This window comes from Myotis daubentonii, chromosome 2 (assembly GCF_963259705.1).
Source record: "Myotis daubentonii chromosome 2, mMyoDau2.1, whole genome shotgun sequence".
Taxonomy (NCBI): Eukaryota; Metazoa; Chordata; class Mammalia; order Chiroptera; family Vespertilionidae; genus Myotis; species Myotis daubentonii.
Genome location: NC_081841.1, coordinates 79,953,995 through 79,970,859, shown reverse-complemented (window position 1 = coordinate 79,970,859; position 16,865 = coordinate 79,953,995). Strand labels below are relative to the sequence as shown.

The following is a 16,865-nucleotide window of genomic DNA, read 5'->3' as shown; positions in this document are numbered from 1 at the left end:
TCTATGATAGCAAGAAATTCGTGATGGAACTTTTAACACTATGACAAAATGCATCAAATTGCTAAAGTACTTTTTAAAACTGAATCAATTTCTCTATTATCTCTGGTATTACCATCAGCAATTCTACTGTTAATTTAAGTTATATGCTTCTCTATGAAGAACAGAAGGTATTAACTCAAAATGCACTTAACATATAATTTTCTTTCATTTTAAATGTACTCACAATAAACCTTTCATAGGAATAGAATTTGGAACTTTTTTTGTCATGGTCATAACAGGAAAATGGGTTGTGTGTTTTTTCTGTTCATCTAATAGTTCAGCTATTTTACTACCAAATCTTCTCAGTTCATCCCTTAAAACTCTGAAACATTTTAAAAAAATTATATTATCTTTGGATTTATAAGGAATATTAATTTTGTTGAGCAACTTATGTATATGTTTTATACTTTGCTTTTAAGGACATAATTTATAGATGACTTAATAGAAATGTTAAAGAACATGCAAGATCTAATAATGTAGGTGATTTGGTTGTTTACAGTGTGTATGGTACTAGAATAAAGAATTTTAACAGGATAGAGAGGGGGAACATTTTAACAATAGAACAATGCAGGAGTATTAATTAGGACCTTTTTGTTTTTGAGAGCCAGAAATGATCTAAAGTTTGAAGGCAGGGAGAACATTTAGTATCAAACATTGTTCATACAATAAAATTACGGACTTTGACTATACCATTATACTTTCCAGAACCTAAATTGCCTTAATTCTCTGGCAGGCTCTTACAACATTTGATGCAATTTTTGTAAGCCTTTTTATGGAGCTAGAGTCAGGGAGTAGGAGGGTTCCCCAAAGGAATGCTGGATAGGAAAACATATTATATACAATATATCCATTACAGAGAAGACAACTTACTTTTTTTGGCTAGCATCCCTTGTGATTTCCTTGTCATTTGTGGCCCTAATAAAACATGCATGTCGAAATTCATCACCCACTGAGTTCCCATTTAGAATCAGCTTCTCCAAATGGAAACTTGCATTGCACCATCCCTTCCTTCTCCCCTGCCTTCAGTGTTTTCTTCACATGCTCATTTGGGCCCCATATGTGTTGTTAAGATTCCCTATTTTTTTATTATTAAATCTTTATTGTTCAGATTATTACATTTGTTCCTCTTTCCCCACCCCCCATAACTCCCCTCCTCCCAGTTCCCACCCCACCCTCCGCCCTCACTCCCCACCCACTGTCCTCATCCATAGGTGCACGATTTTTGTCCAGTCTCTTCCCGAATCTCCCACACCCCTTTCCTCCCCAAGAATAGTCAGTCCATTCCCTTTCTATGTCCCTGATTCTATTATGATCACCAGATTATTCACTTGATTCTTAGATTCACTTGTTGATAGATGCATGTTTGTTGTTCATAATTTGTATCTTTACCTTTTTCTTCTTCTTCCTCTTCTTAAAGGATACCTTTCAGCATTTCATATAATCCTGGTTTGGTGGTGATGAACTCCTTTAGCTTTTCCTTATCTGTGAAGCTCTTTATCTGACCTTCAGTTCTGAATGATAGCTTTGCTGGATAAAGTAATCTTGGTTGTAGGTTCTTGGTATTCATCACTTTGAATATTTCTTGCCATTCCCTTCTGGCCTGCAAAGTTTCTGTTGAGAAATCAGCTGACAGTCGTATGGGTATTCCCTTGTAGGTAACTGAGTTTCTTTCTCTTGCTGCTTTTAAGATTCTCTCTTTGTCTTTTGCTCTTGGCATTTTAATTATGATGTGTCTTGGTGTGGTCCTCTTTGGATTCCTTTTGTTTGGGGTTCTCTGCGCTTCCTGGACCTGTAAGTCTATTTCTTTCACCAGGTAGGGGAAGTTTTCTGTCATTATTTCTTCAAATAGGTTTTCAATATCTTGCTCTCTCTCATCTTCTGGCACCCCTATAATTCTGATGTTGGTACACTTGAAGCTGTCCCAGAGGCTCCTTACACTATCTTTGTATTTTCGGATTCTATTTTCATTTTGCTTTTCCGGTTGGGTGTTTTTAGCTTCTTCGCATTTCAAATCTTTGCCTTGATTCTTGCGCTCCTCTGGTCTGCTGTTGGGAGTCTGTATAGTATTCGTTATTTCAGTCCGTGTATGCTTAATTTCTAGTTGGTTCTTTATCATAACATCGAGGGTCTCGTTAGTTTTCTTGAGGATCTCACTACATTTATTGGCGGCTTCTAGACAGTTCTTAAGAGACCTTAAAAGTGTGGTTCTGAACTCAATATCCTCCATTGACAGTTTTGTCCTGTTTCTTTGTCTCCGCATTTTTTATGCTTTCTTGGTACACCCCCTAGTGGTCTTTGTGCGCAGTCTTGTTGTAGTTAAGCCTTGATTGATGTCGGCAATACTGGGGGTGATTTGACCTCCAGGCTAACTGGCTATGAGAGTCCGCTGTGTCTGCAGTGGGAGAGCTTCTGTGCTGGATCTCTAGGGCGGTGCTAATCTAGCCTTTGCCTGAGGCTATCCGGCAAGTGGTTCTGCGCAGGGCTTGGGCGGGGCGGGTCCCCAGGGATCTACAGTCCGGGCCGAGCGAACAGTTATGGCTGCTCTCAGTTCTGTCCCTAGGGGCTCTGCCTCACAGAATCCCAGCAACAGTTGCAAACCTCAGAGAGAAAGCTGTCTTCGAGTTCCGACCGAAGCCAGACAGTCCCGCTTCTCCCGTTTGAGTCTGGGTCCCTAGAGACTCGCCCAGATCTGGAGCTCAGAGTCTGAAACTCCCTCCCGATTGAAAACAACAACCGTGCCCTCCGCCGCCAGCCCGCTCCGCGCACGCCGCACCTGAGTATTTCACTTCAGCACTGCGCCTCCTCTGAGTCTGGGTATGATATTCTCTTTCCTCCTAGTTGTAGAATTTCCACTCAGCCAGCCTTCCTGTGGTTCTGGATGATGTCCGTTCCGTCGTTAGTTGTGTTTGTTTTTTTTTGAAGTGGTTCAAGATTCCCTATTTTTTGAGATAACCAGGGAAATGGTGTGATTAAGTCCCAATGAACTAGTAACATAAATCTTCATGATATCAAGGTGTTGGCTGTTTCTCTGATCATAGGTATTTATTTTCTTCTTTCTATCTTTATTCAGTTATTTTTCATTTGATTTTTTAAATACAACAATATTTTCCCAGGTTCCTCAACCCTATATGTACGAGATGCAAACATATAAGAAGTTACCAGGATCACACAAAGGAAACTTTTTAGCAAATAGTGTAACTCTTCAAGGTAACCCCAAACTCCTAACTGACAGCCTTTGAGCAGACAGTTTCTTGATTGTTTGCTTTTTCATTTTGGAGGTGTGGGCCCATGGTTTTAAAATCAAAACACTTGCAAACATTAACATCCTGAGAGATTTTGCTTAAAACCGTGGACGGTTAGCTTTGGCAAAGTGGTCTGATTAGAAACCCTAGAACCAAAGCCCTGCAATGGCCAGGCTCAGCTCTACTTGTCCCTGCAATATGCATGCTCTCCAGTGTGTCACAGCATCACTCATTTCTCCATTGGCAATCAGTCTACTCAGGCATGATCCTCTGTGGTTAGTGACTCAAGATTAGAAATGACCCTTGTAAAAGAATAGCTAATCTATCCCTATCTGTTTATAGTTTCATCTATGTATGAAACCGGAGGTCAACCGAGTCCAGTGCTCGCGCTACTATCTGTCACTATCCAGCCAAAACGCAGAGACAAGGGTTAGACCAGTGGTTCTCAACCTTGGCTGCACATTAGAATCACCTGGGAATCTTTTTAAAATCCTGATTTCTGGGCCTCATCCTCCGGAAATTCTGTTTCTTTGTTATGGGGTGGGGGCCCAACATTAGTAACAAAGAAACAGAATTTTCGGAGGATGAGGCCCAGAAATCGGGATTTATAAATGATTCCCAGGTGATTCTAATGTGCAGCCAAGGTTGAGAACCACTGGGTTAGATTATAAATGTGCTTAGTATCAGATGCTAGAAATTTGGGAAGGTAACAGGTGAAAACCCTAACATCCGCCTTCCCTTTAAACTTGTTAGGAATAAGCTTTTAAAGGGGAATCAGGGGAAGAGAGTCTGGGTAAGGGTACAGAGGGGGCTCTGAAATTTGAGTCCCTGTGGGGGTCCTGTGTCTTGATGAATGTCTTCATTACTGGTCCTCAGAACAGGATGGCCAGTGTCCTGAAACCGGTCAAGTGGAGATTGGGTGTGCATCATCCCAGTGTTTCTGAGACCTAATCCATCAGCCTATGCATTCCTGGTGGTCAGGCATGTAAGTCCAGGGCTGGATTAAAAGTCTCTGTTCTTGTCTGGCCAACTGAGAACTGCAACAAAATCTTAGCCAGAACATAAGGTTAAACACAAACCATTGATGAATCAATTACTTACACATCCTGTTAGTAAAGGGGAGGGAAATGAAAGAGAAAGGAAGAGGAGGGGGAAAAAAAAAGTAATCCTATTTTCTTCTACCCTTGTACCCCTATCATAGAACAGATGGATTATGGGTGATTGAATCATTTCTATAGGTTCAGCATTTTCCATGGGATTAGTATTCTTGCAAATGATATACTGTATTATATTGAAGTTTCATTAATTTTTTTCATTTCCTTTCTTCACTTACTTTAGCTCCTAAGAGAACAAAACATCTGCTCTCGCACCTACAGCCTTTTTTTGTATAGTCAGGAACACTTCGTCTATTTATACTTTTTGTTTTTATAGATTGTACAGAGTTGGAAACAAATCTAAATTTTTAGATACAGGCTATTTGTGTAGTATTTGTATAGCAAGATGGTCTAAAAACAGAACAAATGTAGCTTAGTTACCTAAGTTTGTAGCTTAAAGAAAATATTACACTATGGGACTGGGAAGTTCTCCATGCTGTTGAGTAGCATTTTACAATCAACACCTCTCCCCTTTTCAGGATATCGAATCCCTAACAGGAGGTCTGACTGGTTCTAAGGGGGCTGATCCACCGGTAAGTTAGCTTCTTCATTAAATTAACTATTAATGAATTGAATTATGTACACACCACATCATCAGATGGTTACTTGCATACAGTGGTTATAGAGGTAACTTTTTGAAATATATAGTTATTCCAGTAACTAATACAAAAGTGTGAACTTGCCTTGTGGTGTCATTTGGTGTTTAAAAAGTTTTAATAACTCATAAAATTCTTCTCCATGTATTGACTCTAAAAATAAGAATAAAGGCTTCATTAGAATATGTAAATGATTTTATGTCCTGCTAATGGATTATACCAAAAGTTAAAATCTTTTGGAACTTGAGAGTTTACCTTTTCAAATATGAGTGTATGATTTGGGTTGCAATATATTTTCTAATTATTTTTTCAACCTATTTGATCAACACTATTGATTCGTGATATTGCTGTTTCTTTTCTACTTGACCTAGGAAGTCTCTAGAAATTTAGAAAAAGTATTCAAAAGTTTTAAAGAAATCATTTTGTTGTTTTTTGTTGTTGTTTTTCCATTGAGAAAGAGAGTAGCAGGGAGGGAGAAATGGAGAGAGGGAGGGAGGGAGAGAGCGAGGTGAAAGGATGTGAGAGGAATGGGAATTGAACCTTTGATCCTTTGCTGTGCAGGCTGACCTTGTAACCACTGAGTGAAATGAGCCAGGGTGAGAGAATTATCATTTTTGCTCAATAGTCTAGTTTTGGAACATTTTGGTTCTTTCTGTGATGTCTAATTTCAGAAAACATTAATTAATATAACATTCCTGTGATTTCATGTTTGAAGTATAAACATGAGCTCATGCTATATGTCTAAAGTACTAAGATTCAATTTATTTCAGCAGTCAATGCAGTAATGGTATCACCATTTGCTTTTGTACTCAGCATTGTAAGATTTAATGTGGAACAAACAGAAACCAAAGTTATCAGTTTTTAGCTGGACTGCATGTAGGCATCCAGGTGAAGAACATTATTACATTGAAACACCAGTGAGCTGTTAAAAAGATCACTTGTAGTTGTAGCTTCTCTTCTGTCTCCCTCTCAGGTGTCTCATGTTATCTAATCTTCATCAAGTTGCAGGAATTTAAAAAAAATGTATTGTCTTCAGATAGTAGCTTATATTTAGTTCCTGAACCAATTAGATTTCAGTGTAAGACAAGGTGAAATGTAAGTCAGCCCAGGAAGTACATTGTGACAGGATTTATGGCCATCCTTACGTGTAAGTAGTATAGGTCGCTGCTTATGTGATATAATTTCACCCCGCTGTCTTGCGTAGTGTTTGTACATAATCTAATGAACAAAATAAACTGATGAACAAAATCGATCCACAGACATAGATGCATGGACTACTGTGGAATCTCAGAAGGAAGGTGGGGGTGGATGGGTGGGTGGGAAGAGATGAACCAAAGAACTTGTATGCATATATGCATAACCCGTGGACACAGACAATAGGGTGGTGAAGGCCTAGGGTGGGAAAATAGGGTGGGCTAGGAGGGGCGAAGGGAGGGAAGGGGACATATGTAATACTTTCAACAATAAAGATTTTAAAAAGTGAGATCACTGGGTCAAATGGGAGTTCCATTTTTAATTTTTTGAGGAAACTCCATATTGTTTTCCACAGTGGCTGTACCAGCCTGCGTTCCCACCAGCAGTGTACTAGGGTTTCATTTTCTCCACATCCTCACCAGCACTTGTCATTTGTTGATGATAGCCATTCTGACAGATGTGAGGTGATACCTCATTGTCCTTTTAATTTGCATCTCTCTGATCTGACTGAGCATTTTTCATTTCTCTTGGTCTTCTGTATGTCCACTTTGGAGGAGTGTCTATTTATGTCCTTTGCCCATTTTTAAATTGGATTGTTTGTCTTCCCTTTGTTAAGTTGTATGAATTCCTTATATATTTTGGATATTAACCCTTTATCAGATGTATCATTGCCAAATATGTTCTACCATGCACTGGGCTCTCATTTCACAAACAAAGGGGACATCTGTAATACTTTCAACAATAGAGATAAATAAATTTAAAAAGTTAAAAAAAAAATAAAAGAAAAATAAATCCATTTCCTTCAATGTGTCTTTCTCACCTGTTCATTGATTCTGGAAAGAAGTATACAATTAAGATCAATCAGTTTTAAAATGATTTGTCTCTTGTTCAAAACAAAACGAAACATCTATCTTCTGCAAATAGTGATAGAACTCTTATCCATTATTTACATGTTAAAATAATTTTCTTTATCATGTCCTGTCAAGAAAGCATCTTTCTGCCTGGCCGGTGTGGTTCAGTGGTTGAGCGTTGAACTAGGAACCAGGAGTCACGGTTTGATTCCTGGTCAGGATACATGCTTGTGTTGCGGGCTTGATCCCAACTCGAAGGCATGTAGGAGTCAGCCAGTCAATGATTCTCTCTCATCATTGATGTTTCTCTTTCTCCCTCTCTCTTCCTCTCTGAAATCAATAAAAACATATTAACAAAAAAAACACCCCAAAACCAAAAAAAATCTTTCCAAGCATAAATGATTGAGTGAGCATAAAGCCTAATTATTGGAAGCCCCTTGCAGGGGAAAAGGTCACAGACAGGCAAGATGGTGTTCTGAACTCAAACTTAACCAACTTCATTCCCATTCACTAAATGTGAAGTGCATATGTGTATGTATATTTACACATATGTATGTTTTTTTTTCTTTAGACATAATTTATAATATTGTGAAGATAGAGGTTCTCTCTTTGCTATGTCCTGCTATGATAATGGGTATTTTATACTGCTGCCTACAATGACTGAAATTCAAAGACTGTGCTTACTTTATAACGTTTGTAGAGTGGAGAACATAATGCATATTTCATAGTTTATAAGAGTTTAGGCAATCTGGGGGTGGGGTAGTAAAAATACACATAACTTTAGTGTCTCCCATGGTTAAAGAACAAGCTGGGGTGTATTACTAGGAGCTATGTAATGAAATAATTTGTAGTCTTCCCTAAAGCTTATGGAAAGTAGTCTTAAGTAAGAAGTTGAAATGATGATAGTATTCTAGGAGTTACTTCAATCATTTAAAAATAAGGCCTTTAATGAAGCTATTATTTTTGCCCCCAAGTTACAAAACTGAAGTCAGGTTAAATTATACATAACCTAAATCTATTTGAAGTTTTATATTTTTTTCTTTAAAAATGCCTTTGCAATAGTCATTTACATCTCTTATCCATTTCTAAATTGTGTCTTTTGTATAAATATTTACAGTGAATTTCTAAATCCTTTTTATGATGAAGTTTTCATTGGTAAAAAAATGAAGGTTCTCTTATTTTTCATTCCTTGAACAGAATATATAAAGTGCTGAAAGAATGCATAGCTGTGGTCTTATTTCTTTACCAGTATAATGAAATCCCAGATACATATTTAAATGTTATATTTAAAAATTGCAAATTTTTCTGTGGATAGAAATAAATATTACTTTTGAAGTGTAAGAAAAAAGTGAATTTTTCGCTTTTTAAAATACCAAGCATGTATAAAAGTTGTGTCAAATTTTGCAATAGTTATAAATAAATGTGTGTAATAATAAGAATAAATTTGAGGAACTCCAGAAATATAGTTTGCATTAATTAAGGCTATGTAGGTATTTTAAAACTTGAATTATTCTCAGTTTTAATGCTAATAATGAAAGAACCTGTCATTCATGATTTTCAGGGGGGTAATTCAAGTTTTCTAATGGTTTTCTTTTGAAAAGGATTTTAAAAAGCATGTTTTTAAATTCAGACCCTGGAAATTAGTTGCTGCAGCAAAAAGAACTTGCAGGTTTTTCTAAATCACATAGTAATTATAGAAAAAAATTCTATCAGTAAGACAAATATTAACTGTTAAATGTTAACTTAGAATTTTATATGAAATATTATATTAGATATTCTACATTTGACATGATTTTCATTTACAAAAATTGGATTACAGATTAACCTTCAGCATAAAAGCAGCATACATTTATAAATAAAAATTAAGGGAAAGAGAATAGATAATTAAAATCTAAAGGGTAAAATATTATTAAATAGAACTTTTAAAGAAATTCCCATACTGTTTTAAATTTTAAATATTAACAATATAAAAATGTGAAAAACTTGTGAACTATAAGTAATCAGGGGTGTTTCACATGATTGTCATCCAGCCTTTAGGAAGCCAGGGTCAGTTCTAAGCCACTTAACTTCATATGGCCAAGAGGATTCTGGATACTGAAGCACTGAGTACAAGATCTGAACATCATTCAACTGTACTCACTGTACCTGGCATCTGGAGAGCTGTGGCTATGCAGTTCCATGTGGAACCAGTAGTGTGACAGATTGTTTTCCTGTCTGGGGCCAGTGAGCCAGTGACATAGAGGTGTTAGCCAGCCCCTGGACAGGAGCCAGGATTTTTCCCAGACTGTGGGCAAGATTTAAGGTGGGATTTAGTAGCTCAGCTTGTTCACCAATACAGTATTACGTTTATTCATGTAGACCCAAACAGACTAACATACACAATGAGAGGATTTTCTCTTTTATTTAATTTTATTAAATGTACTAGGGGCCCGGTGCACGAAATTCGTGCACTGGGTGTGTGTGTGGGGGGGGGGGAGTGTCCCTCAGCCCAGTCTGCCCCCTCTCACATACTGGGAACCCTCAGGCGTTGACCCCCATCACCCTCCAATCGCAGGATCAGCCCCTTGCCCAGGCCTGACGCCTCTGACAGAGGCGTCAGGCCTGAGCAGGGGACCCTCATTTCCCCCCATCACTGGTTCTGCCCCCAGCCCAGGCCTGATGCCTCGGCCAGAGGCGTAGACCCCCATCACCCTCCGATCACCTGATCAGCCCCTTGCCCAGGCCTGATGCCTCCGCCAGAGGTGTCAGGCTTGGACAGGGGACCCCCATCTCCCCCTGATCACTGGCTCTGGCCCCCACCCAGGCCTGAGGCCTCTGGCCCAGGAATCATGCCTGGGCAGGGGACCCCCATCTCCCTCTGATCGCTTGCTCCACCCCCCGCCCAAGCCTGATGCCTCTGACCCAGGCTTCAGGCCTGGGCAAGGGGACCATCATATCCCCCCAATCCCCGGCTCCGCCCCCCACCCAGGCCTGATGCCTCGGCCAGAGGAGTTGACCCTCATCACCCTCCGATCACCAATCACCGGATCAGCCCCTTGACCAGGCCTGAGGCCTCTGGCAGAGGTGTCAGGCCTGGGCAGGGGACCCCCAGCTCCCCGCGGTTGCAGGCTCCACCCCTGCCCAGGCCTAACGCCTCTGGCCTAGGGCTCCCATCGCTGGCTCCATCCCTACTTCCTGCTATCACTGGCCAGGGTGGCAAAGGCACCTGATTCTCAGATCATGGCTGGGGGGCAGGGCAAAGGCGGCCCCAGGGCCGCCTTTGCCCTGCCCCCCAGCTCTTAGCTCCCCCCTGGGTTTCCGATCACTGTCAGTGGCAGGGGGCTTCTTCCTGCTTTCCCTTTTGCCTCCCTGCATTGTGCCTACATATGCAAATTAACCGCCATCTTGTTGGCAGTTAACTGCCAATCTTAGTTGGCAGTTAATTTGCATATAGCCCTGATTAGCCAATGAAAAGGGTATCATCGTACGCCAATTACCACTTTTCTCTTTTATTAGATAGGATTGGGGTGACATTGGTAAATAAGATTATGTTTCAACTGCAGTTCTATAGCACATCATTTATATATTGCAATGTGTGTTCACGACCTAAATTCAAGTCTCCTTTCATCACACTATATTTGACCCCTTTACCATCTTCTGCCTCCCCCTCCACCCCACACTCTGGTAACCATCATACTGTTGTCTGTATCTATGAGTTGTTTGTTTGTTGTTTTCTGTTTTATATTCTACATGAGTGAAATCATAAGGTTCTTGTCTTTTTCTGTCTGTCTTATTTCACTTAGCATGATATTCTCAAGGTCCATTCACGTCGTCCCAAATGGCAGTCTTTCGTCTTTTCTTATAGCTAAGCAGAATTCCATAGTATATATGTACCACATCTTTATCCAATCATCCACCAAGCGATATTCAATGTCTTGGCCACCATGAATAATGCTTCAGTGAACATAGGGGGTACATATATTTTTACTCATAGATGTCTTCAGTTTTTAAGACAGATACCCAGAAAAGGAATTGCTGCGTTATATGGTCGCTCTATTTTTGATTTTTTGAGGGAATTCCATACTGTTTTCCATAGTGGCTGTACAATTTTCATTCCCACCAGGAAAGTATGAGGGTTCCATTTTGTCCATAGCCTCTCAAACACTTGTTACTTCTAACACTCGACAACAGATTATAGCCATTTTAACAGGTCTGAAGTAGAATCTCACTGTGGCTTTCATTTGCATTTCCCTTATAGCTAATGGAATTGAGTATATTTCATGTATTGTCGGTCTTTCTATGTCTTCTTGGAAGAAATGTTTCAACAAACAATAAAATAATAAAAGCAACTACTTGAATGGGAGAAAATATTTGCAAATAATACCTCTAATGAGAGACTGATGTCCAAAATATGTAAAGAACTCATATAACAACTAAAAACAAATAATCCAATTAAAAATGGGCAGAGGACCTGAGTTTCATTTGGTTTAAGAAACATTCTGATTATTAAATAGCTATTTGTTTTCTTATCATTTCTGATTTGTTTTAAAGGTTAATAGAGACAAAATTTAATAAAGAGGAATGAGGGCCAAATCTTAGACAGCATGAAACATTCCTGGACACATTGGTCCAAGGTGGGAGTGTGATATTTCAGAGTGCTTTTATGAGGTGTTTGAATTAATTTCACCTCCTTGCTCCATCTGGAATTTACAGCAAGATTGCCACTTGGGGTATGCAGTTCTCTTGTTTTCCTTTCTATTTTTTACCTTTGGAGTAATAAGATCTATAAATTTGCTTCCTTCAAAACTTGGTACTTTTCAATTGTTCTAAGTTTCCTTTATCCAAATGCTAATGGTTCTCTTTATTTCTAAAGTGTGTTTAAAAAGTGATTCTCTGTCTAATTCCTATCCTTGGGCTTGATATGCACAATGTCTTGAACATTCTATAGCTCCATTAATTATTTTCCCCCCTGAGGAACCAGAATTGTACATTCCATATTTCTGTACTTTTTGTTCTCAATTTAATGGTCTTCCTGTTGGTTCTTAGCAATGTGAATAACACTCCACAGAATTGAAAACAAATTTAATTTCCTGAGGGTGCTGTTTAGACCAGGTTATATATTTTTCAAATTGTAGGTGATCTTAAAATTTAAAAGTCTCCAAAACTGATTTTAATTTGATTACTCAAAAAATGCCAATGTTCTGCTCATCTGCTTCAAAGAATAAAGGAATAAAGGAGGTTAATCTAAATCATGTTCTAATTTAATATATTTTAACCAGAATGTTATGCTGCTATATTACTTACTTTTATTCTCCTATTTTTAGTCTGAATTCTGTATATATTTCAGTGTATATTATATACTAGACATTTGGTTAGGTTTTGGAAATACAAAATGCAGTTTTATATTTCAGAATCTTGCAATATAGTGAAGTAGGGAAGTTACAATTACAATATACTGTAAGCAAAGAATGAGATGAAAGTAAGAGGGTTATGTAATTCCAATTGGTGGGAATGAAAAGTGGCTGGAAAATCAAGAAAGGTAAAGAAAAAAAATAACTTGATAATTGGAGGATGAGTTGAAGTTTGCCAGCTGAGGAAGGTGGTGCATGGTATTTTAAGCAGAGGAAATAGTGTCTGCATAGGTCAAAAAATGAGAAAATAACTTTGTGTGGATAGATTAAGAAATAAGGAAGAGGATAGGAAGTAGGATGTTGTCAGGGCAAGAAATAAGACATTTAATGGAAAGAATTTGAACTCTATATTAAGGATCATGAGGACCCATTAAAATTTTTTAAACAGGCGAATCATTTAATCAGCTCTCTCCTTTAGAAATATTTTCTTGGCTCTGGTTAGAGAGTGAGTTAGAGAAAAGACTAAAGCAGGGAGACCAGTGAAAACACTCTTACAGTCAAACAAAGCAGAGATGATGAAAATGATTATGGTAAGTTTTTAGAGTGTCTGTCCCACTGTATTATAAAATGAACTGAGGGTAATAACTCAGGAGAAAGTCACCATTTTATTTTGAGTAAACCACTAAGTTATTAATATAAACCTCGCAGTGGTTTTCAACCTTCCTAGTGCCATGACACTTTAATACAGTTCCTCAAGTTGTGGTGACCCCTGACCATAAAATTATTTTTGTTGCTACTTCATAACTGTAATTTTGCTACTGTTATGAATCATAATGTAAATATCTGATATGCAGGATGTATTTTCAGGGGTCGCGACCCACAGGTTGAGAACCGCTGCTAGAGTGACAGTGAGAATGAAGAAGAATAGACTGATTCTTGAGATGTTAAGGACATAATAAATACACAAGATTGGAGGTTGTTTGGAGGGAGAAGAATGAGGCTTATTGCGAAGTCAAGGCTGAATTTGAACTTTCTGGTTTGACAACTGAGTGGCTGAAGGCATCATACATAGGAATAAGAATCCCATGAGCTACAGAATTTTTGGAAGGGTGATGATGAGTTCAGTTTTGGACACATTAAATTGAGCTGACTGATTTGGAAATACATAAATGATTTTGGAATTTACAGGTGATACCTCATTTATAGCCTTTTATTTGGACATATTCAGTAGTGAACTGGAGCTATTGGAGTTGATGAAATCACCCACCCCCCCAAAAAAATGTACTCTGCATGAGAAGATAAGAGAGTTCTTCTCTGAGAAAGAAAAGCATTGAATAAAAATCAGAGGAAAGGGAAAAATTGGAACTAGTGTATACCTCAAAAAAAAAAAAAAAAGATAATACAGAGATGGATACAAGGAAGGAACACCAGGAAGATGTGGAATCATGAATGCCAAGGTCAAAAGAGGGTGGCAAAAATGATTTATTAGCAGTTTCATGATGTTGAGAGTTCAAGGCCAAATTACTCATTGAAATTTAGCAGCAAGAAGATAGAGGGTGATTTGGTGAGAGTAATTTTGTGGAGTAATTCAGGTGCAATCAAATTTCCAGTGGCCTGAAGATTAAATGGAAGATAATAATTGGATTCGGTCACAATACAAAACAATTTCAAAGTGCTTAATTATGAAAGGGAATAACAGCCAATATAGGACATGAGGTTGTGAGACAATTATTTTAAAAAGAGAAAATTTGAGTGTGTTGAAATATGTAGAAAGCACATACAGAGGGAGAAGAATTAGGGCTGAAAAGAATGGACTCCAGGGCATGTCATATAGAAAGAGCAATGTCTCTTCAAATTTAAAATGAGAGTAGAAAAAAGGATGAAAACTGATGCAAACATATTTGCAGGTAGGGATTTTACAAAGTTGAGAGTTTCCATTTAATGGCCTCTATTTTCCCCATGAGTTTTTTAAAAAGCAAATTAGCTGACAGTGACAGGGGAGATGATGGGATCAGGTGTTTAAGGAATATGGAGAAAATTTACCTAGCATGATGGATTGTGAGGAAGCTAGGTAAACCATAGATGAACTAGTGGAAAGTGTTTGAATATTGTATGTCTTATTTATTCATCATGTTCAATATAACTAGGTATCAGCCTCTTGAAAACAGGAATTTCTGTCTGGCTTATAGCAAGTTCTGAACATGTCTGGCACATAGTAGGCCTTAAATAAATGTTTAATGAGCAAATAAATGAACCAAGCTTGATAATACTAGTAAGTCTTCAGACAGAAAAAAATGTGGATGAGCTATTGCAAACTTCAATAAATAAGAGAGTAATAGGTGTGAAAGGGAACTTCCATTGTTGATTCAGAATTTTATTTAAAGACACAAAGCCTTGTACCATTGGTAATAAGTATCCCCATGTTCTATGGAGAAGTGCTAGACATACTCACACAGACTTAACTGCAGTAGTAACAGTTCTGTAAGTGTAAATCACCACCTTTAGCCTCTCTAAAACAGCGGTTCTCAACCTGTGGATCGTGACTCCTTTGGGGGTCGAACGACCCTTTCACAGGGGTCACCTAAGACCATAGGAAGACACATATATAATTACATATTGTTTTTGTGATTAATCACTATACTTTAATTATGTTCAATTTGTAACAATGAAATTGGGGGTCTCCACAACATGAGGAACTGTATTAAAGGGTTGCGGCATTAGGAAGGTTGAGAACCACTCCTCTAGAACAAGACCAGAAAGTACTCAATAGCAGAATTTCAGCTTGTAGGGAAGTTCCTGCAGGGTTTTTACTTGTGAGAGACAACGTTGTGCTTCTCCAAAGCCAAATGAGGGCAGAGCCAAAGCAAGGACTCATAGATGGTCTCTGAATTTGGATATTTATTCGGCAGCTGAGTCAACATGTGATTCCATGAAATAGATGTGAGGGCAGAAAGAAATTAATGTGCACCCCTTGGAGTTTGAGGACATGAATAAAATTGAATCAGATATTCCTATATGCTAGTGTAGCTAGGGGAGAGGAAGGAAATAAATCAACAACATTTTAATTAGTCTATTTATTAATATTTCAGTTTATCAGAATAGATATTTAAAATGTTGGTGGCATGAATATCTAGTCAAAATAATGAAAGGTTGTTCATATGCAGGAATTTTATCATGAGAGAGATGTGATGCTTAGTACATGTGGCACCAAAAAGATCTCCATGATTGGTAATTTCCTCCTCATTAGTGCATTACTGATTAGAACTATTTAAACATCTATATTTCAACACAATTGAACTACTTAATCAGAGGGCACATTAGAATGTGGGTTTCTATATTAAAAATTAAATTATGCTAGGTATGAAAGTGAGCAAGATATATGATTTTTTAAAATATGTTTTTATTGATTTTAGAGAGAGGAAGGGAAAGAGATGGAGAGATAGAAACATCAATGAGAGAGAAACATCCTTCACCTGCCTTGCTGTATGCCCATCACCCACTGGGGACCTAGCCTGCAACTCTGGGGCATGTGCCCTGACGAGGAATCACACTGGTGACCGCCTGGTTTATGGGCCGAGGCTCAACCACTAAGCAACACTGGCCTGGCAAAATATATGAATTTACAGGCTCACACTTAAAAATTGGGTTTAGACTAACACTGAATATAGGAAGCATTTTTATATCTTCCAGCATATTCTTTCACTGGTGATTAACATGTTAGGAAACATTTTAGAAATGTTTTTAGTATTGGTGAAGTTATTTGGGAAGCTCAGAGTAATAGAACAACTCCTTACTGGGAATAGATTTACATGATACTTACAGTTAATGTCAAAGGCACTTGAAATTTTTTTGAAGGAAAAACAATCTACACTAATAAAAGAGAAAGATGAAAATTGAGCCTCACTTTGTGGCACCCACCAGCCAATCAGGAGTGAGTATGCAAATCAACCCAACAAAGATGGCGGGTTAATTTGCATATGCAGGCGCCGAGCGGTTGGGGGCAGGGTGGCTGCTTGCGTGCAGGCCAGCACCAAGTGGCCTGGGTCCCGGGGATGGGCCTCCTCGGGACCCAAGCCGCTCTGAGCCTGTAGGCCCGCATGTAGGCCCAGAGTGGCCAGGGTCCCGGAACGACCCCCAGCCACTCTGGGCCTACATGTGCAGGTGCCGAGTAGCGGGGGGTGGGGCGGGAACATCCCTGGGACCCAGGCCCTCTGAGCCGGTGCGCACGCAAGCGGCCGGGAGCAGGGCAGGAACGTCCCCTGCAGTGAGCGAGCAGACAGCAGGGCCCTGCTTGTCCCTGGACGTGGCAGTGCGGGGCAAGCAGTCCCTCACAGGGCCCCCACAGAGAGCAGACACCAGAGCCTATGGTGGCATCAAGCAGGCAGGTCCGCAGAGAGCAGAGAACCACAGGGAGCAGGCCTAAGCCGTCAGTAGGACATCCCCTGAGGGCTCCCAGATT

The 16,865-nt window shown here is 39.1% G+C and overlaps 1 protein-coding gene across 5 annotated transcripts in view; it reads left to right on the top strand.

Moving 5' to 3' along the window:
- The window catches only part of PPFIA2 (PTPRF interacting protein alpha 2), a 462,495-nt gene that overhangs the window by 95,842 nt on the left and 349,788 nt on the right, over positions 1 to 16,865 (top strand). For 3 of the 5 annotated variants that reach the window (XM_059683711.1, XM_059683712.1, XM_059683710.1), the window contains exon 3: positions 4,915 to 4,968. The exons of the other annotated variants lie outside the window; for them this stretch is intronic. In XM_059683711.1, coding sequence (XP_059539694.1) covers positions 4,915 to 4,968 — 54 coding nt within the window. The remainder of the gene's footprint in view (positions 1 to 4,914; positions 4,969 to 16,865) is intronic. 5 annotated transcript variants of the gene reach the window in all.